General features: G+C 41.2%; 1 protein-coding gene across 3 annotated transcripts in view; it reads left to right on the top strand.

Moving 5' to 3' along the window:
• Window positions 1-22,519, top strand: part of FMN2 (formin 2) — a 398,539-nt gene that overhangs the window by 113,066 nt on the left and 262,954 nt on the right. For all 3 annotated transcript variants that reach the window (XR_012433817.1, XM_005539682.4, XM_065542730.2), the window contains exons 5-6: window positions 4,455-6,289; window positions 8,269-8,413. Coding sequence is in view for 2 of the 3 variants with exons in the window: in XM_005539682.4 (XP_005539739.3) it covers window positions 4,455-6,289; window positions 8,269-8,413 (1,980 nt within the window). In the remaining variant the exon portion in view is untranslated. The remainder of the gene's footprint in view (window positions 1-4,454; window positions 6,290-8,268; window positions 8,414-22,519) is intronic.

Below are 22,519 nucleotides of genomic sequence, written 5' to 3'. Positions count from 1 at the left end.
GCTTTGTTTTCAGACCTTAACTGCTAACAGAGCAGACCAGACACAGGAATATGATGCTTACCTCATTTGACTTTCTAAATCTTTGTGTGGCTGCTTCTAATTGGATGAATCTAGCTGCAAGGGAGTCTGTAAATGTAGTTTTCCTTCCTATTTCTGTAAACGGGAAGGGGAGGATGGAGATTGGGAGGGCCAATCCAAAGTAACCAAAAGAAAACTTAAGTGGATTCTCCTTAAGAGATCTTTTTCTGGTACTGGGTATCATGTGTAATCATGCAGTTACATTTTTGACTGGCTATGTAAATTAGAAAGGTTAAAAAAAAATCCCAGGAATCTTCACAGTCACTAGTATTATGACCTCTGCTACCACTAACTTGGGTGCCATGTGGAACTAGCTGGCCTGTGATGTGGGGCAGAAATCCATGTAGAAAGAGGTGTGATAATTGTTACTGTGCTATGCCATTATTAGGATCATTTTCTTTTTATTACTATTGTTATTTTTTATATTTTTAGAGGCAGAGTCTCACTCTGTCTCCCAGCTGGACTCCTGGGCTCAAGTGCTCCTCCAGCCTCAGCCTCCCAAGTAGCTAGGACTACAGGCACATACCAACACACCTGGCTATTTTTTTTTTTTTTTCATTTTGTAGAGATGAAGTTGTGTTATGTTGCCCAGGCTGCTCTTGAACTCCTGGCTTCAAGTGATCCTCCCACTTCAGCCTCGGAAAGTGCTAGGATTACAGGCATGACCACTGTGCCTGATCAGAATCACTTTTTCCTCTGTGTGTGTGTGTGTTTATATAATAATATCCTTTAATTTTATGCTATTTTCATTATATTCAAATTTATGATGAAAAGAGCTGACCTAGGCAATAACATTTACAAACCGAGTTTTGGAAAACTCTTCCAGAATCTACTTCTTACATGCTATTTATCAGCTAACTTTTTATATAATCATCATTCATGGGAAAAAGAAAACCATAGTTATGTACCAGCATAACTCAAGAAATACTTTTCAATGATTAAAGGTCACCTTTAAGAGTATGCTGGAAAAACGAAAATGATCTGTGCATTTTACTAATCCAGTCAGAAATACTGACTAATTGTACTCCTGGTTAAGATAAATTTGGGTGCTGGTTTTTTGGCTTCTGGTTTCTTCTTGTACTTACTAGCATCATACAATTGGAGAGTGGAATTAAGTATAGTGGCCATACAGGATGTTAACAATGGTTATGTTCTATTGTGGAAGACAGTGTGGTGATTCCTAGATCTAGAACCAGAAATAGCATTTGACCCAGCAACCCCATTACTGGATATATACCCAAAGGGATATACATCATTCTATTATAAAGATACATTCACACATGTGTTCATTGCAGCACTAGTCATAATAGCAAAGACATGGAGTCAACCCAATTGCCCATCAGTGATAGACTGGATAAGGAAAAATGTGGTACGTATACACCAGGGAATACTATGCAGACACAAAAAGGAATGAGATCATGTCCTTTGCAGTGACATGAATGGAGCTGGAAGCCGTTATCCTCAGCAAACTAACACACGAATAGAAAATCAAACACTGCATGTTTTCACTTAAAAGTGGGAGCTGAATAGTGAGAACCCATAGACACAGGTGGGGAACAAGGCACAGAGGGGCCTATTAGGAGGAGTAAGGGGAGGGAGAGCATCAGGATAAGTAGCTAATGCATGCTGGGAATAATACATAGGTGATAGGTTGATGGGTACAGCAAACCACCATGGCCGATGTTTACCTATGGAACAAACATGCATGTCCTGCACATGTATCCTGGGACTTAAGATAAGAATTAAATAATAAAAAAAGGTTATTTTTTTTTTCACTATGGGCTACTTAAAAACTACACAGCAATATAGTTTTTCCCAAACTATGCATTACAAATACCTTAGTCTTTTGTGTAGACATTGGTGAAAAATAATGAGCTTTTAAGGGGTGTGCATGTGCAGGTATATATGCCTGAATAGCATATAAATTCTCAAAAATCTTGCCTATTTGAAGTGTGTTACATTCCTTTATTAGTTGAAAAGTCAGTGTTTTTCAGTTTCCTTTCATAGTAAGGGCTACTTCTTTTTTTTATCAATAGAAAATTAAGGAAATCAACCCCTCGTAGGTGTTGTGTCTCTAAATTACTGGTTGTCTTCAGCTGTCAGCAAACATCACGATTGACCTTCAGCAAGTTCAATGTTGTAGCAAAAGATATAGTTTCCAAGGAAGAAGTAACAGAGGTTAGGATTAAGACTGCTAAATTTAGGAGGGTGCAGTGGTGTGTGCCTGTAGTCCTAGCTACTTGGGTTGCTGAGCTGGGAGGGTCGCTTAAACCCAGGAATTTGAGGCCAGCCTGGGCAATGTAGCAAGACTCCATTGTGGAAAAAAGGAAGGACTATTAAGTTTATATTTCCAGGCCATGTGCGGTGGCTCACGCCCGTAATCCCAGCACTTTGGGAGGCCGAGGTGGGTGGATCACCTGAGGTCAGGAGTTTGAGACCAGCCTGGCCAACATGGTGAAACCCTGTCTCTACTGAAAATACAAAAATTAGCCGGCCGTGGTGGCACATGCCTGTAGTCCCAGCTACTCAGGAGGCTGAGGCAGGAGAATTGCATGAATCTGCGAGGCAGAGGTTGCAGTGAGCTGAGATCGCTCTATTGCACTCCAGCCTGGCGAAAAGAGCGAAACTCCGTTGCAAAAAAAAAAAAGAAAAAAGTTTACGTTTCCTTCATGGAGATGGGGGGAGAAAAGTTGCTCTAAAGATTTTTATCACATCTATCATAGCACCCACAAATGCCTCATTTGTAGTAAATACCCTTTTCTGTCTTGTCCATCTGCATTTTTTCCACTGCAAATGGGTTGGATGTCTGTTTAGATTTAATAAAGATGTTTGCTTTTCACTTTGTGGAGGTATTTCTTGGATCCAGAGTTTAACCTTAGCAAGTAAGGTAAGAGTTTAGTTTTATACTTAATATTATCTTTATATTACCTGTTAATTATTCTTCCACAATATGTAAAAATCAAGTCTTAGAGCGTAAGTGTCAGCCTCCCAGGTGGGTAAGAAGCATTTGCATGTGGACCTATGGCTCTTTACCATGCCCTATGGGGATCATCTGGAACACTCTGGAACACTCTGGAGTGTTGCAGGAAACCCTGGAACACTCTGAAGAAATAGTTCTCAACACAAGAAGTCTCTCATCCTCTCTTTCCCTTTCATTCCAGCCTTGAGTGAGCCAATCCACATCTGTATGAGCAGTTGTCTGACACTGCAGTTTCCACAAGGCTGGGGCTTGTCTTCCTATTTTTGTTTGTGTTCCTTTCTCTTTATCAATTCCTTCTTCCTCTCTTTTCATCTGTTATTCATTTAAATTTACCCTTAAGAAGGCAATGCCCTTCTTTCTACTCAAAATATATATTTTTTTTTCTTGAAGGGTTCCTGGTTGATTGTAAGTTTTAGGAAAGGAAGACACCACTTAGATGTCAGAGTGCCCCATATGTTGGCCAGTTGAGATCAGCCACTTTTTTTTTTTTTTTTTTTTTGAGACAGGGTCTCACTGTTTCCCAGGCGGGAGTGCAGTGTAGTGGCGTGTGATCATAGATTGCTGCAACCTTGAACTCCAGGGCTCAAGCTGTCCTTCCGTCTCAGCCTCCCAAGTAACTGTGACTACAGACATGTGACACTGTGCTCAGCTACTTTTTTTTTTTTTTTTTTTTTTAAATTTTTAGTAGATATGCAGTCTTGCTATGTTGCTCAGGCTGGTCTTGAACTCCTGATCTCAAGTGATCCTCCCACCTCAGCCTCATGAAGTGCTGGAATTACAGGCGTGAGCCACCATGTCTGGCCATCAGCTATCTTTATAAATTGTGGAGAACTGTCAGTTATCACTTCCTGAAATACCCTAGGTAAAATATTAAAGTCCTAGTAAACGTGATATAAATGGTATGGCACATGCTTGTAAGGCATTTACCTTGCCCATATGGATATCAAAAATATTTTATATATTCGTATTGAATACTCATTCAGTGATCACTTTTAAAAAGCAGTGGCTGCCTTTAAATTTCAGGATTACCTTTAAAATGTTTTTAGGAGACAGCCTAGAAACAAATGTTCCTAGGCTGGAAAGAAGGCTGTCTTAGAAATAAACTGGTTTATCACTCAGAACTTTCTTCCCTATTCTCAGTGGTCTATTTGTCCTCAGTGACATCATTTGAAAATGAGACAGATACGGACTTAGGATTCTGTGGTAAGTCACGTGTGTTAACCACTTTGAAATCTCAGGGTGCAAGCCAGGGGACACAGAAATATTAATACCATCTTTCTGTCACGGGGTCTTTCTGGAAGTATGACAACAAACAGATATAATTTTGCTTAATTTTTTGATATTTAAATTTTTCCTTATTTCATACTTAACTATGTCTGTCCTTGTTGCCCTTCAGGAAGTTGTTGACATGAAGTCTGAGGGACAGGCCAATGTAATTCAGCAGCTGGAACAGACTATTGAGGATCTGAGAACCAAAATAGCTGAACTAGAGAGGCAGTCTCCTGCCCTGGACACAGAGGTGGCCAGTGGTCGTCAAGGGCTTGGGAATGGAGTGACAGCCTCAGGCGATGTCTGTCTCGAAGCTCTCAGGTTAGAAGAAAAGGAAGGACGGCATCAAAGGATTTTAGAGGCGAAATCCATACAGACTTCCCCGACAGAAGAGGGCGGGGTACTGACACTGCCTCCTGTGGGTGCGCTGTGGCATCCTCCATGCCCGCCTGGGGCTGAAAGTGGACCTCAGACAAAGTTCTGTTCAGAGATTTCTTTGATTGTGTCTCCAAGGCGAATATCAGTCCAGCTCGACAGCCATCAGCCCACACAGAGCATCTCACAGCCTCCACCACCTCCATCCCTTCTGTGGTCTGCTGGTCAAGGACAGCCTGGGTCACAGCCGCCCCATTCTTCTCTTTCTACCGAGTTTGAAACCAGCCATGAACACTCTGTTTCCTCCGCCTTTAAAAACAGCTGTAACATCCCATCTCCACCACCTCTGCCTTGCACAGAGTCCTCCAGCTCCATGCCTGGCCTGGGCATGGTGCCTCCCCCACCTCCCCCTCTCCCTGGCATGACAGTGCCTACTCTGCCCAGTACAGCCATTCCCCCACCTCCTCCTCTGCCGGGTACAGAAATGCTGCCACCGCCTCCCCCTCCTCTTCCTGGAGTGGGCATACCTCCTCCGCCCCCTCTACCCGGAGCAGGCATACCCCCTCCGCCCCCTCTACCCGGAGCAGGCATACCCCCTCCGCCCCCTCTACCCGGAGCGGGCATACCCCCTCCGCCCCCTCTACCCGGAGCGGGCATACCCCCTCCGCCCCCTCTACCCGGAGCGGGCATACCCCCTCCGCCCCCTCTACCCGGAGCAGTCATACCCCCTCCGCCCCCTCTACCCGGAGCGGGCATACCTCCTCCGCCCCCTCTACCCGGAGCGGGCATACCCCCTCCGCCCCCTCTACCCGGAGCGGGCATACCTCCTCCGCCCCCTCTACCCGGAGCGGGCATACCGCCTCCGCCCCCTCTACCCGGAGCGGGCATACCGCCTCCGCCCCCTCTACCCGGAGCGGGCATACCCCCTCCGCCCCCTCTACCCGGAGCGGGCATACCTCCTCCGCCCCCTCTACCCGGAGCGGGCATACCGCCTCCGCCCCCTCTACCCGGAGCGGGCATACCTCCTCCGCCCCCTCTACCCGGAGCGGGCATACCTCCTCCGCCCCCTCTACCCGGAGCGGGCATACCGCCTCCGCCCCCTCTACCCGGAGCGGGCATACCCCCTCCGCCCCCTCTACCCGGAATGGGGATACCCCCTCCGCCCCCTCTACCCGGAATGGGGATACCCCCTCCGCCCCCTCTACCCGGAATGGGGATACCCCCTCCGCCCCCTCTACCCGGAATGGGAATACCTCCTCCGCCCCCACTACCTGGTGCTGGGATTCCCCCACCTCCTCCCTTGCCAGGTATGGGGATTCCACCTGCTCCAGCTCCCCCACCCCCTCCGCCGGGGACAGGAATCCCACCGCCCCCTGTGCTTCCTGCATCAGGCCCGCCACTCCTCCCACAAGTTGGGAGTAGCACTTTACCAACCCCACAGGTGTGTGGATTTCTTCCTCCTCCATTGCCGAGTGGCTTGTTTGGATTAGGGATGAATCAGGACAAAGGGAGTAGGAAGCAGCCCATAGAGCCTTGTCGACCAATGAAGCCTCTTTACTGGACCAGGATTCAACTACATAGTAAAAGGTAACATGAAAGTGAGCTCATCTTTGCATAGTGTGTGTCAGTATTAGGGAAGTGTTATTGTCAAACTCGGGAAAATTACCGTTGAATGTATTTTTAAGCACAGCTCTAAAATTTGTCTAGATTTTTACATCAGTATATAGTGCAGCAGCTTGCTATTTAAAGCTTTAGGCTTTTCTCCAGAAGTACCAAAGGTGTAAAACAAATATATATATTTATCAATGTATGAGATGTAGGTATATCCATCTATATAGTTATTGATATATCTCTTAAAGATTGAGGGATATATTTTTCTTAGCATACATGCTCTGTTATCTAATTGTAAGACTGCGACTCATGCCTGAATTCCAGTGGAACTATGCTTTTATGCCCTCTGGAAAATGAATGAGGGCAGGTAAGCAGAAAAATCTGTAGCCAAATTATTTTCCATGTAAGAATCTACTCCTTGCTTTCACTACTTCAAGTTTCCATTTCTGACACACAGCTTAAAAATGTAAATCAAATTATTAAGTAAACTGACTCTAGAGCATGGTTTAGTACACACTTTATAATGTACAGCCCCGGGGCAGGGCGCGGTGGCTCACGCCTGTAATCCCCGCACTTTGGGAGGAGCGGATCACGAGGTTAGGAGATCAAAACCATCCTGGCTAACACGGTGAAACCCCGTCTCTACTAAAAATACAAAAAAATTAGCTGTGTGTGGTGGCGGGCGCCTGTAGTCCCAGCTACTCGGGAGGCTGAGGCAGGAGAATGGCGGGAACCCGGGAGGCGGAGCTTGCAGTGAGCTGAGATCCCGCCACTGCACTCCAGCCTGGGCGACAGAGTGAGACTCCATCTCAAAAAAAAAAAAAAAAAGCACAGCCCTGCTTTACAATCCCATCTTGTAGGCTTTCTTCAGAAACATGCTACACAAAAATACACATATCCACACCCCAAGTGTGAAATAATTTAGTTTTGAAAATTTCATGACACTTCTGTCAATCATTGGCAACACAGCACAAAGTCATACAATCATAGCTGGGAATAATCATCATAAAAGAATACTTTCCACCAGGTATTCTGGTGGCATTTTATACATTCATGCATCATCTATAAACCGTGTTCCCTAGACATTGAGACAATGCTGTGATACTTGGCTGTGGAATGTGTAGGTGGCAGGGGAAAACGTACACTTTAAACCTCACTGGCCTGCCTTGTTCTAATGTTTCATGATTCCTTGAATTTCCTTTGTGTGTGTGGCATGCATTTAGAAACGGTATTTGCCAGGTTCGTTTTCATTTCTTATATGAATTTTTCTACTCTCTAAACCATATCGGGGGCAAGAAACTGTATATTGTGATGACTTCTAATTTTTCAGTTCGTCTTCTGTGTTGTTACCACTCCACTTATGTATGTGGGTGATTCATTTTAAACTGTGCCCCAAAGTCATTTCTCCAGATATGACATGGGAAGTTCTCGTGTTTTGTTATTGCTTTGCTTTTTTAAAAATATGTTTACCCTTTTTAGGTGGTATTACATGAATCTGCGGTCACTGAGAAGACAAATAACAATGGGGTGATGGGAGGCAGTAGGAGGGAGAGGATGCCATCTTGTAAATGTGTGTTTTTTAACCCATGAATAATCTGCAGAGGTGATAAGTCAAGTTGGGATTTTGAGATATCAAACATTTCTTGCCTCCCTAGCCCATACTGAGATAGGTTTTCTTTCTGCGTTTTTATACGGTGACCTGATAACTGAGGGTTTCTGGAAATTATTTCTGGGGTAAGATTTCATTCATGGATGGTATTTTAACTTTCCCAATAAGTGGATCAAACAAAGTGGTGGTCTTAAAGAAAAAGAATATTCTTTCCTTCTTATCTCTCGTCTTTTTCCCTCCCTCCTTCCTGCTGGCCTTCCTCCCTCCCTTTCTTCCTTTCTGTTTATGCTTACTGTGATGTAGTTCAGTTTGATGGCTGTTTTATTGTTCTTTTGCTTAATTTTAGAGACTCCAGTACTTCACTTATTTGGGAAAAAATTGAGGAGCCATCCATAGATTGTCATGAATTTGAGGAATTATTTTCTAAAACTGCTGTAAAGGAGAGAAAGAAACCTATCTCTGATACCATCTCAAAGACAAAGGCTAAACAAGTGAGTATTTTTTGTGCCTTATGAAATTGGACAGTGTTTCTGGCATAAGTGGGAACTGTCATTAGAGAAAACTTTGAAATAGTTTTTGGGCTGTGTAAACCTCCATGGATCTTAGGCAGATAGCAAGGGTTAGGACTTTAGAACATGTGGTTAAGTAAGACTAGCACAAATAGAACAACACATAATTATCTCCATCCAGTGATAATGTCCCGACTTTTATTCGTAACATCATAACACATATTTCCAAAGTCTCAGCCACTGTTTCTTTCCAGAATTAGTTGCCTAGAAATAAATTTTCACTTGATTTATATCCATCTGAGTGCTCCTATGGATGGAAAGAAAGGAAAAAGTGGGCAAAGGAAAACAAGCAAGAAATCCAATCCTTAGAAACTGATAATGTGTTTGGTATTTTGTTGCATTATATCTGAAGTGGATGCCATTAGAATCCAGTTAAACAGTTACACTGTACTTGAAATGTGGAAGAGAAATCTTATATCCATTTCTAACCTCTCTATTTTATGTTAGATCCTTTGATCTAACCTGTGACATTTTTGAGTCATAAAAAGAAAGATTGCTGCATTTCAAGAAAAACATTTCCAAGCAAAATTTTTCAACTGATATATCCATTGGGCTTGTCATAAAGGGATATTGTTATAAATTTCTCAGGGGTGTCATTTGGAAAGTAGAGTAAAACCTCATCATAATGAACTCCAGATAGAATTGCTAATGGTGCCCGTCTTTACCCTGAAATGGAGAGTGGCTACATTTCTTAACTTTTGCAGGGTGGCAGGAAAGAGGTCTTGGAAGCAAAGGAATGGCAAGCAGCTCAGTCTTGGGAAGCAAAGAGGGAAAAATGAGATTGATATCTCCAGTGTTCTCCTTGCCCAGTAGCGCCATAAGAGTTCCAGCTCATGGGCTGATTCCTCGAATTTTTGCCTCTGACCTGGAAGTAGTAGCTAGGCACATGACCTGGAGTTGTTTCCATTGATACTTATTTCAGAGCAGACAATGTTCACCAGACAGACATCGCCATATCCAGCCAGGAGAAGATGAATTTCAATGGGACAGCTAGACCCTTGTAACCCATAGTTAGCTGGGTGAGCAGGCTCACCCCAGGCATTTTATTAATCTCAGAATGATTTAAACCCAAACATTATGCAGTTGAATTCTTTTAGAAATGCTTTTGTTGTATTATTGCTGGTTGCTGGTGACCTCAGGTCAGTAACATAGTGAACGAAATGGCACCTGGAACATCACAGGCACTCAGTAAATATTTATTAAATTAATCAGCTGACTAAGGGATGAAGACTTTATAAATATCAGTGGCTATGTCCAGCAGTGATTAAAAACCAGAAAGTTACCCATTTCATAATAAGCAGTAAGTCCAGGGTGACAATGTTAAGAGGAATAATGGAAAATCATATTTTCTCTGGCAGAGATAAATATTTTAAAAATCCTTTCCACGGTATATTTGCATATAGTACACCGAGGCTGAGTCATCGTGTCTCTTCTTTTGCGTTGTGTCAGAGATGTAAAATCTGTCTGAGTGGGGAATATGGGTGGGGCTTACATTGAGGAGAGTCGGGTAGCCAGAACTGTCACTTGACTAATGTGTAGATGTGGCATGGAGCGTCTCTTGTCCAGGGACCAAATACTCAGAAAACTGAGCCATGCTCTCCCTACTCCCAGCACCGCTTTTTTTTTTTTTTTGGCTAAGGGAATACAGATAAGGAAGAAGTCTCCCAGGATGACCAAGACTGTAGGATTTCATGCTCTGTTTGACTTAGTATTAAGTTTTAGCTTACTGAACTATGATTTACATCTAAATCATCAAACTTCAAATTAAACTAGTTGGCATGAAGGAATCTCTCTGCATATAAACAGTGCATCTGTGTTGAGCATCATCATCTTAAGATAATCTCCTCATTCTGTCATTAAGACATTTCATAAATTGTCGGTAAGAGACTTTGCCAATGTCCTCATTTGTGTTTATTGATAGTGACGCTACTGTTGACCTTCAGCTTCAAACAGGGTTTATGGGACAGTCTCCATCATGACTCCAGATAAACCTATTCAGCAACTCCTTGGCCTGGGGCTTGGTGCAGAGCTCTGCATTTCAGATCTGTTTTTGGAGGGATAAAAGATTTTTTTAAATGTATGTTAGAAAAAAATCACTACAAAGTGATGGATTGCTGAAGAAACATAGTTTTATTTAACTTCATTGTATTTGGAAGAAAAATCTGTCCACTCCATTTACCTGAGACATTTAAAATTTTGTTTAAGGAAAGTGTATTTTCAGGATGCATGCAAATTGTTCCCCTTTTTATGGGAAATGTGCACTGATTGTATGTGCAGACATTTTGGTACCTTATGATTCATTTCCAGTAAAATTAATAGCCTTTAATGCCATGGCATATGTTTATGGAGGTATTTCAAGCAATTCTTCTTATATACAATGGAAGCTGGAAGTTCTGTTTTTATTTAAATATTTAAAAATAGCCAAATAATTTTTCTGTGATCTGTCTTCTCCTTGAAAGTAAGACTGTGGTTGAATGCATTGGTGTTTAACGAGGTGCCTGTGCTGTTTTTACTGTCGTGGCGGAGACGTTTTCAGTGTGATAATAGAAGATTCTTCAGCTGGGCACATTGCCGTTTGGCATAAGGAGAAAGAGGGTTATTTTCTCTGGATGCTCAGACTGATAGAAATGAAGAATATCTTATATTTCCAACTCCTTTTCTCTCCAAAGAACTTAAGACAAAGCATTTTATACTTTTCTTATGGAGCATGGATTTAAGTTTGTTCTATAATGACTTCATTTATCCTTCTTCACTTTGAAGTAACACACAAAAGATTAGCTGAGAAGGTACATAAAAGTTTGTCAGACTATAGTCTGACACAGTTTTTCAAACCCAAATGAGTGTGACACTTTGACATTAGAACTGTCTGATGTAGAGCCCCATGTCTTAAGGAATAAAGAGGAAAATAGAAAAAGTGATCTCATATGATGTTCGTGCTTAAGCATTCACACACATTCACACTTGCCCATTTTTAAGGAAGGCTCTAGAGCCAATAATATTTAGTCCAATTTCCTCCCTATTTGCAGGGTAGTTCAGTGATTATTAATGTTTATAATGACCCTAAGTCACCTCAGGATCTTTGGTGATCAAATAAGGATTAAACAGTTTAACCTGCTGGGCGTGGTGGCTCACACTTGTAATCCTAGCACTTTGGGAGGCCAAGGCAGGTGGACTGCTTGAGCCCAGGAGTTTGAGACCAGCCTGGGGAACATGGTGAAATTCTGGATCTATAAAAAATGTAAAAATTATCTGGCTGCAGTGGTGCATGCCTGTCATCCCAGGTACTTGGAAAGCTGAGATGGGAAGATCATCTGAGCCCAGGGAGGTTGAGTCTGCAGTGAGTTGTGATAGTACCACTGCACTCCAGCCAGGGTGACAGATTAAGACCCTGTCTCAGGAAAAAAAAAAAAAAAAAAATTTTAATCTGAGCTCATTAGCAGGAAAGTGAGAGAATTTACTTTGGAGTGATTTTAATAATAAGGGTTGCATAGTTTTTGGTTAATCTTCTATGAAATAAATGTCATAAGGAAATATATTTTGGTAAACACGGTAGTAGTAGTAGTAGTAATAGTAGTAATTATTACAACAATAATAACCATGGAAACCATGTCGTGTCCATTATTTACCATGTACCAGTTACTGTTCTTAGCACTGTACTTATATCAACTGATATAATGCTCCTACTCGTATGAGACAGGCACCATTAGTCTCAGTTCATAGTATGGTTCATAGTACAGAAACCTCAGGTACAGAGATGTAGAGGAATTCAGTAATGTTTCCAAGCTGGTAAGGGGCTGAGCTCAGGTTCAAACTCCAGCCATCTGGCTGCAGAGCCTCTGCTCTTCCTAATTAAGTGATAATTATGGATGTGGAATATTTTATATGAGTGTAAGTGCAGTATTTTATATGGAGACGAGAATATATACTTTAAAAAATGAATTAAATACTTTAAAAAAAGAATTTGAATGTGTATTGGTTTTTCATATATGTTCTGTATTTAAATGACTGTGGTTATAAATAAAATTGTATGTGAGACACTTTTAAAACCTTTACCATGTTTTAGCAGATTTTTTTCTTTTTTTTTTAAATGGAGTCTCACTCTGTTGCACAGGCTGGAGTGCAGTGGCGTGATCTTGGCTCACTGCAACCTTCCCCTTCCAGGTTCAAGTGATTCTTCTGCCTCAGCCTCCCAAGTAGCTGGGATTACAGGTGCAGGCCCCTGTGACTGGCTAATTTTTGTATTTTTAGTAGAGACGGGATTTTGCCATGTTGGTCAGGCTGGTCTCATAGAGACGGGGTTTCGCCATGTTGGTCAGGCTGGTCTCAAACTCCTGACCTCAGGTGATCCACCCACCTTGGACTCCCAAAGTGCTGGGATTACAGGCATGAGTTACCATGCCTGGCCAATATTTTAGCAGATTTTGACAAGCATATAAACTGTGATTTCACCAACATGACATTTGCCCAGTTAAATAAAAGTTTGAATGGTATGAGATTTAAATACGTAAGTTTCTGTAAGCAGTAAAAATAAGAGTCACTTGCTTGCGTGGCATATAAATAGTGGTTACAGGCAGACACCCACTGTGGTTAAACCTTGCCAAATGTGAAATGATGCTACCTTTCATTTATCCCATGGTACCAAAAGAATCATCTTTGTAAAATATGCCATAGGTAAATAATGTCTAATCATGTTTAAAGGATCTGTAAAGGAACATGATACCCAGAATGTAAATTTGCACATAGAAGTCAGCAAGAGTGAAAAAGAAGAATCTGTTATTTTTTAAAAAGTACGTAACTGACATTTGTCTAACCATTTAATGCAACACAATGAATCTCTGTGGGTTTCTTCTATTTAATCTATCAGATTAAAATTCTTTGCCCAGAGAATGGGAGAAAAAGTATGACAGTTAAATATTTGTTGGACTTTAGCCTCTGGAAATCTGATCAGAAAAAATACATTGTTAAATCTGCTACTTATTATAAGGGCAGGTGGTGAAAGGATTTGTTAGAATTCACATTTATTACAGATACTAACTTTAAGGAATTCGATATTTGGTATCATGTTCAGTCTTTCCATTGTGCTTGATGACCTAACCCCTAAGAAAGATTTGTTTTTTCTTTTTTTTTTTTTTGTGAGACGGAGTCTTGCTCTCACCCAGGTTGGAGTGCTGTGGCGCGATCTCCGCTCACTGCAAGCTCCGCCTCCCGAGTTCACGCCATTCTCCCGTCTCAGCCTCCTGAGTAGCTTAAAAATGTTCAAGGTCAGGAGTTTGAGACCAGCCTGACCAACATGGTGAAACCCCGTCTCTACTAAAAATACAAAAAATTAGCCAGGAGTCGTGGTGGGTGTCTGTAATCCCAGCTACTCAGGAGGCTGAGGCAGGAGAATTGCTTGAACCCAGGAGGCGGAGCTTGCAGTGAGCCCAGATCGCACCACTACACTCCAGCCTGGGCAACAAAGCGAGACGCAGTCTCAAAAGAAAAAAAAACAAAGTTATAAAAATGTGTAATAGCGATGGGAAAAGAAGTATTCCTCATTCAGCTGCTCTTTTATGGGCGTGTATAACATAATACCTGTAAGTGTTCTTACGGGAAGCAGTAATTGCCAATAAAAGCTTCTTCTTACTGTGTTGAGGAATTTGGGAGAACAGGTGTGGCACACTTCACATATTGCCTGCCACTGTATTATTGGCTGCTATGAAAAGGAAAAATAGATTACATATTTTATCTGTGATCTTTGCTGCAATTTTATTTATTGCAGACATTCATTTTTAGATTGAAAACTATGTTTTCTTGTAATTAGTAGATATTTCAGTGCTACAGAGTGCCAGACTGAATGAAGATCTGTGTTATAGAAGCCTAGTGTTTTGTATTGGTGTTAATTGTTCCAGTTGTAGCTGGCAAGGGTGTGTTTTGGTTGATTTGAACAGTTATATTTGTCTTTTGACCAAAGACATAAAATCATGTCTGAAACACTAAATATCTTATAATAAGACAATTTAGATTTGTTTTGAGGATACACAATAAACATTTGGTACTTTGTAACTTTTAACATCTGCTTTTAATAGAATACATTCCTATTGCAAGCCTTAAAAATGTATTTACATAGAAAACCACATCAAAATACAAAACTATAATTAGAGGAACATAGGTTTTGTGGAATCTGGATTTGTTTAAGATGTTGAAAGATTTATTATTTTTTTTTGAAGATGCTATTCCTATATTTGTAGAGTATACCCAATCAGTTCAAGGAATGCAATAATATTAACCTCTGTTTTTAAATTTTCTTTTTTTTTTTTTTTTGAGACGGAGTCTCACTTAGTCGCCCAGGCTGGAGTGCAGTGGCACAATCTCGGCTCACTGCAAGCTCTGCCTCCCAGGTTCATGCCATTCTCCCGCCTCAGCCTCTTAAATTTTCTTTTGGCCAATAAAATTATTTTTATACTTCTAAGTAAAAGGCTAAAAATAAAAAATAACACAAATACACCAGCATAATATAAAGGAAATGTAACTAAGCTAATTATCTTTCACCTTGATATATATTAGGGAAATTATATTTGGGTAACCGTGCGTTAGAATTGCATACAATTTAGTCATAGTGTAGACTGTTAATTCTTTTGGATTTTATATTTATATACCATGATATTAAGATTCTGGGCCGGGTGCAGTGGCTCATGCCTATAATCCCAGCACTTTGGGAGGCTGAGGTGGGCAGATCACGAGGTCAAGAGATCGAGACCATCCTGGCCAACATGGTGAAACCCCATCTCTACTAAAAGTACAAAAATTAGCTGGGCGTGGTGGCGTGCGCCTATAGTCCCAGCTACTCAGGAGGCGGATGCAGGAGAATTGATTGAACCCGGGAGGTGGAGGTTGCAGTGAGCTGAGATCACGCCACTGCACTACAGCCTGGCGACAGAGTGAGACTCTGTTTAAAAAAAAAAAAAAAAAAAAAAAAAAAAAAAAAAGATTCTGTTGGACTAAATGTACAAGGAAAGTGGTATGAATTTTTAATGGCTATAATGTTCTGTTTATCATTCATAGGAATTGAAGAACGAGTATAGAATAGAGTACAGATGCTGTTTGGAATGCCAGATGCAGTGGCGTGCACCTGTAGAGCCGCCTACAAGGTGGGCTGTTGTGTGCTATGATTGTGCCTGTGATAGCCACTGCCCTCCAGCCTTGGCAACATAGTGAGACCCCATCTCATGTCTAAGAAAAAATTTTTAAATGAATTCTATCTGGAGCAGATGATGGGAGAGTATTTTCTCAGCAGAGCCGGTTTAGACTGGAGCCACTATTGCAGACAGCCCTCTTTAGTTTCACTGGAAAAACCAAACAGTGAGCGCTTTCACTGTTGCACCCTTTTTTGATCTGATGGCAGCACAGTTGATCCATTTCAGCAGGGACTACAGCAGAGGAAATGAGCTAAGATACCAGAATGGGCACAGAGGTTCTCTGGAGGGCTAATTTATTGTGGAACAACCCAAGAGAGACAGCTTTGAGTATTCAAGTGACTATACTTGAATTGTCCTTCAGGTTCCATGCTATATACTAAAGATAGTGCAAACTGTGGGTGGTCAGAAGTTCAACAGAGTATATAGGCTGGACTTGGGATAAAGGCTGTGTGGGGGAGATGTGACTTGAAATGGGCCTTGAAGAATTTATTTGGTTTAGATATGTAGAGAGGATTAAGGGGTGATTTTTGAGAATAGCACCATGAGCAAAGGTTTCCTTGCAGCTTAATTAAAGTGAGAATAAATCAGTCATCACGGTAGCAGGCCTCCCCTGTGTGCTCCCCTGTCTGGGAGTTTTAGGAATGTGAATTTAGATCATTTATATTCACTGAATGTGTTTCCTTCTCATCCTCCTACCCAGCCTCAAGTTTGTCATACTAGAAATAAGTGTGAGGACTGAATTTAGATTAATTGGACCTGAAGCTTATTTTGGTGTCAAGGTATGAAATAGCAGGATGTACGCTTCTTTACCATGGATGGCAACAGGATTTGGGATAATCTCAGGGCAAAGGAGGAGTTTATTCCTCATTTGACCTACATAGTCACAATTATGATAGGCCCTACCTTTTGTCTACCAGAAGGGATGCCGGTGACGACACTAGTCAGATTATTCACAACCAAACTTAGTGTGACCTAAACTGAAAAAGAGTTCCTGTTATTTGAGGGCATATGTTTAAGACTTAGAAAAAAAATATAAAGTTCTTATTTGTGTCTTTAGTTTATTTAATTTAAAACTTTTTGTAAATGGAAAATAAACTTTTTTTAAAAAGCCATAACCATTTTCAAAATGAAGGTTTATTTATTTATTTATTTTATTTATTTATTTTTTTGAGATGGGGTCTCACTCTGCCTCCCAGGCTGGAGTACTGTGGTATGATCATGGCTCACTGCAGCCTCGACTTCCCTGGCTTGAGCTATCCTCTCACCTCAGCCTCCCAAGCAGCTGTGACTCTAGGTGTGGGCCACTGAGCCTGGCTAACTTTTTAATTTTTATTTTGCAGGAATGGGGATTCGCCATGTTGCCCAGGCTGGACTTGTACTCCTGGGCTCAGGCAATCCTCCTGCCTCAGCTTCCCAAAGTGCTGGGATTAGAAGTGTGAGCCACCATGCCCAGACAACTAAATGGAAGATATCTAATATTTCACCTTTATTTTCTGTTAATTGTTAATTCATGAATCTTTAAAATTAATTTGGGACTTGAAACTATCTGAAGTGTTACTTTAGCAAGTTGTCTGGAGGAGAGTCTTCTCAAGATAGTGAGGAACGTGGTGGATCCTCTCCCCAGTAAAACAACGTAACTGGTGAAAATTATAACAAAAAATTATTTATTTGAAGTCTCTGAAAATTGTCCTAAGGGCGCACAGGAAATGGAGAAACAGTCATTCAAGAAAATCTGCTAAAACTCAGAACAGCAAGAGTACTCTGACAGTTAGCCACAGCCTACTCCGTTACCAGCCACCCCCAACTCTGCTCTACTCTGGACATATGTGGCCAAGAGGACCGTAGTTCTCTCTCTTTCTCTGTAAGTCCTGTATGGCTATGATTTTGGTCTAGTAGAGGCAGGATGCTGGCATTTCTAATTTCTTCAGTCTCCTGTTGGAGAAGCTTTTTGACAGGCAAGCATGGAGAACCACAGGAGACCTTTGAGAAGGTCCCTTTAAGGATCACCATCATCTGTGGAGGTAGGGAGGGTGAATACACACCTGCCAGGCTGCACCCAGCCAAGAGCAATCAGAGCAAGATGTGGTGCCCCCAGGAAAGCCTTGGCTAACCTCATACAGACCCATCAAAACCAAGCGGAAGCTTCACTGGCATGAGTGTGTGTGTGTGTGTGTGTGTGTGTGTGTGTTATTAATCCCATTTTATTTGTTTATTTTCTTTTATTATACTTTAAGTTCCGGGATACATGTGCAGAACATGTAGGTTTGTTACATAGGTATACACGTGCCGTGGTGGTTTGCTGCACCCATTAACCCATCATCTATATTAAGTATTTCTTCTAATGCTATCCGTTCCCCAGTCCCCCACCCCCTGACAGGCCCCAGTGTGTGATGTTCCACTCCCTGTGTCCGTGTGTTCTCATTGTTCAACTCCTTTTTATGAGTGAGAACATGCAGTATTTGGTTTTCTGTTTTTGTGGTTGTTTGCTGAGAATGATGGTTTCCAGCTTCATCCATGTCTCTGCAAAGGACACGAACTCATCCTTTTTTATGGCTGCATAGTATTCCATGGTATATATGTGCCACATTTTCTGTATCCAGTCTATCATTGATGGGCATTTGGGTTGGTTCCAAGTCTTTGCTGTTGTGAACAGTGCTGCAATAAACATATGTGTGCATGTGTCTTTATAGTAGAATGATTTATAATCCTTTGGGTATATCCCCAGTAATGGGATTGCTGGGTCAAATGGTATTTCTAGTTTTAGATCCTTGAAGAATCACCACACTGTCTTCCACAATGGTTGAACTAATTTACACTCCCACCAACAGTGCAAAAGCGTTCCTGTTTCTCCACATCCTCTCCAGCATCTGTTATTTCCTGATTGTTTAATGATTGCCACTCTAACTGGCATGAGATGGTATCTCATTGTGTTTTTGATTTGCATTTCTCTAATGACCAGTGATGATGAGCTTTTCTTCATATGTTTATTGGCTACATAAATGTCTTCTTTTGAGGAGTGTCTGTTCATATCCTTTGCCCACTTTTTGATGGGATTGTTATTTTTTCTTGTAAATTTGTTTAAGTTCTTTGTAGATTCTGGTGGATTCTGGATATTAGTCCTTTTGTCAGATGGATAGATTGCAAAAATTTTCTCCTATTCTGTAGGTTCCTGTTCATTCTGATGATAGTTTCTTTTGCTGTGAAGACGCTCTTTACTTTAATCAGATCCCGTTTGCCAATTTTGGCTTTTGTTGCCATTGCTTTTGGTGTTTTAATCATGAAGTCTTTGCTCATGCCTGTGTCCTGAATGGTATTGCCTAGGTTTTCTTGCAGGGTTTTTGGTTTTTTTTATTTTTTTTTTCGAGATGAAGTCTTGCTCTGTCACCCAGGTTGGAGTGCAGTGGCACAATCTCAGCTCACTGCAACCTCTGCCTCCCAGGTTCAAGCAATTCTCCTGCCTCAACCTCCCAAGTAGCTGGGCTTACAGGCGTCCACCAATACACCCAGCTAATTTTATTTTATTTTTTGTATTTTTAATAGAGATGGGGTTTCACCATGATGGCCAGGCTGGTCTCAAACTCCTCACCTCAAGTGATCTGCCCACCTCAGCAGAGTTTAGGTCTCATGTTTAAGTCTTTAATCTATCTTGAGTTAATTTTCATATAAGGTGTAAGGAGGGGATTCAGTTTCAGTTTTCTGCATATGGCTGCCAATTTTCCCAACACCATTTATTAAATAGGGAATCCTTTCCCCATTGCTTGTTTTTGTCAGGTTTGTCAAAGATCAGATGGTTGTAGATGTGTAGTGTTATTTCTGAGGCCTCTGCTCTATTCCATTGGTCTATATATCTGTTTTGGTACCATTACCAAAACTGTTTTGGTTACTGTAGCCTTGTAGTATAGTTTGAAGTCAGGTAGCGTGATACTTCCAGCTTTGTTTTTTGCTTAGGATTGACTTGGCTATATGGGCTCTTTTTTTGGTTCCATATGAAATTTAAAGTAGTTTTTTCTAATTCTGTGAAGAAAGTCAATGATAGCTTGATGGGAACATCATTGAATCTATAAATTACTTTGGGCAGTATGGCCGTTTTCAAAATATTGATTCTTCCTATCCATGAGCTTGGAATGTTTTTCCATTTGTTTGTGTCCTCTCTTGTTTCCTTAGGCAGTGGTTTGTAGTTCTCCTTGAAGAGGTCCTTCACATCTCTTGTAAGTTGTATTCCTAGGTATTTTATTCTCTTTGTAGCAATTTTGAATGGAAGTTCACTCATGATTTGGCTCTCTGTTTGTCTGTTATTGGTGTATAGGAATGCTTGTGATTTTTACACACGGATTTTGTATCCTGAGACTTTGCTGAAGTTGCTTATCAGCTTAAGGAGTTATGCGGCTGAGATGATGGGGTTTTCTGAATATACAATCATGTCATCTGCAAACAGGGACAATTTGACTTCCTCTCTTCCTATTTGAATACGCTTTATTTCTTTCTTTTGCCTGATTGCCCTGGCCAGCACTTCTAATACTGCGTTGAATAGGAGTGGTGAGAGAGGGCATCCTTGTCTTGTGCCAGTTTTCAAAGGAAATGCTTCCATCTTTTGCCCATTCAGTATGATATTGGCTGTGGGTTTGTCATAAATAGCTTTTATTATTTTGAGATACATTCCATCAATACCTAGTTTATTGAGAATTTTTAGCATGAAGCGGTGTTGAGTTTTATTGAAGGCCTTTTCTGCATCTATTGAGATAATCATCTGGTTTTTTGCACTGGTTCTGTTTATGTGATGGGTTACGTCTTTGATTTATGTATGTTGAACCAGCCTTGCATCCCAGGGATGAAGCCAACTTGATCGTGGTGGATAAGCTTTTTGATGTGCTGCTGGATTCAGTTTGCCAGTATTTTATTGAGGATTTTCTCATCGATGTTCATCAGGGATATTGGCCTGAAATTTTCTTTTTCTGTTTTGTCTCTGCCAGGTTTTGGTATCAGGATGATGCTGGTCTCACAACATGAGTTAGGGCAGAGTCCCTCTTTTTCTACTGTTTGGAACAGTTTCAGAAGGAATGGTACCAGCTGCTCTTTGTGCCTCTGGTAAAATTCAGCTGTGAATCTGTCTGGTCCTGGGCTTTTTTTTTGGTTGGTAGGCTATTAATTACTGCCTCGTTTTCAGAACTTGTTATTGGTTTATTCAGGGATTCAACTTCTTCCTTGTTTAGACTTGAGAGGGTGTATGTGTCCAGCAATTTATCTATTTCTTCTAGATTTTCTAGTTTATTTGGGTAGAGGTGTTTATAGTATTCTCTGATGGTAGTTTGTATTTCTGTGGGATCAGTGGTGATATCCCCTTTATCATTTCTTATTTTGTCTATTTGATTCTTATCTCTTTTCTTCTTTGTTAGTCTGGCTAGTGGTCTATTTTATTGATCGTTTAAAAAAACCAGCTCCTGGATTTGTTGATTTTTTTGAAGAGTTTTCCCATCTCTGTCTCCTTCAGTTCTGCTCTGATCTTAGTTATTTCTTATCTTGTGCTAGCTTTTCAATTTGTTGGCTCTTGCTTCTCTAGTTCTTTTAATTTCGATGTTAGGGTGTCGATTTTAGATCTTTCCTGCTTTCTCCTGTAGGCATTTAGTGCTATAAATTTCCCTCTTAATACTGCTTTAGCTGTGTCCCAGAGATTCTGGTACATTGTGTCTTTGTTCTCATTGGTTTCAAAGAACTTATTTATTTCTGCCTTAATTTCGTTATTTGCCCAGTGGTCATTAAGGAGCAGGTTGTTCAGTTTCTATATAGTTGTGTAGCTTTGAGTGAGTTTCTTAATCCTGAGTTCTAGTTTGATTGTACTGTGGTCTGAGAGACTGTTTATGATTTCTGTTCTTTTGCATTTGCTGAGGGGTGTTTTACTTCCAGTTATGTGTTCAATTTTAGAATAAGTGAGATGTGGTGCTGAGAAGAATGTATATTCTGTTGATTTGGGGTGGAGAGTTCTGTAGATGTCTAATAGAGCTGATTTCAAGTCCTGAATATCCTTGTTAATTTTCTGTCTCGTTGATCTGTCAAATGTTGACAGTGGGGTGTTAAAGTCTCCCAATATTATTGTGTGGGAGTCTAAGTGTTGGCATGAGTCTTAAACATGCTGTTATTGAAACACCAGGGGTTCAGTCTAGTTGGTGCTGCTCACCGCACAGAAAGCCAATGACTGAGACGACATGTATTGCCAAGGAGGAAGGCTTTAATCGGTTGCTGCAGCCAAGGAGATGGGAGCTCAGTCTCAAATCCATCTCCCTGGCTGACTAAAATTAGGGGTTTATATAGTGGGGGAGAAATGTAGCAATGTGTAAGAAAAGAAGAACTAGCAAGCAGCAAGGAAGCAATCATGGTGAATGAGGGGTCTGGTGTGGTGAGTTGGTGAGTTTTGGTTCTGGTGTGGTGAGCTGATGAGTTTTAGTTCTTTGATACTTTTTTAGAGGCCTGAAGGTGCTTTTTGGGTGAAGGAACTCAGATAAAACAAATGTAAGTTTCAAGCATTAAGATCAGTTTCTACGTTCATCCAAAAGATCTGTCTGTGGGACTATTGGGTCAATTTCAATACCTCTCTTAAAACACTGAGCAAACAATAAGCTGTTCTGACACAGGGGCAATTCCTAAGAAACCAGGCTTAAAAATAATATTGCAGTCATCTGTGGCAGTATGAAAGCTGTGTACATACCCAAGGCTGTACCCTCAGAGGAGCAATTGGAGAGGGAAAAGCAGTGACTAGTTTCTGGATGAACATGGTGGAAAAAAATTGGTAAATTCCCTGAACTGTGATAGCACACTTCAAGGCACCCCTCAGCCCCAGTGGTTAAGGGTAAAACCC

The sequence above is a fragment of the Macaca fascicularis genome, chromosome 1, assembly GCF_037993035.2.
Source record: "Macaca fascicularis isolate 582-1 chromosome 1, T2T-MFA8v1.1".
NCBI classification, from domain to species: domain Eukaryota; kingdom Metazoa; phylum Chordata; class Mammalia; order Primates; family Cercopithecidae; genus Macaca; species Macaca fascicularis.
Note: the sequence above shows the minus strand (reverse complement) of the source record. Positions and strands in the feature narration are given on the sequence as shown.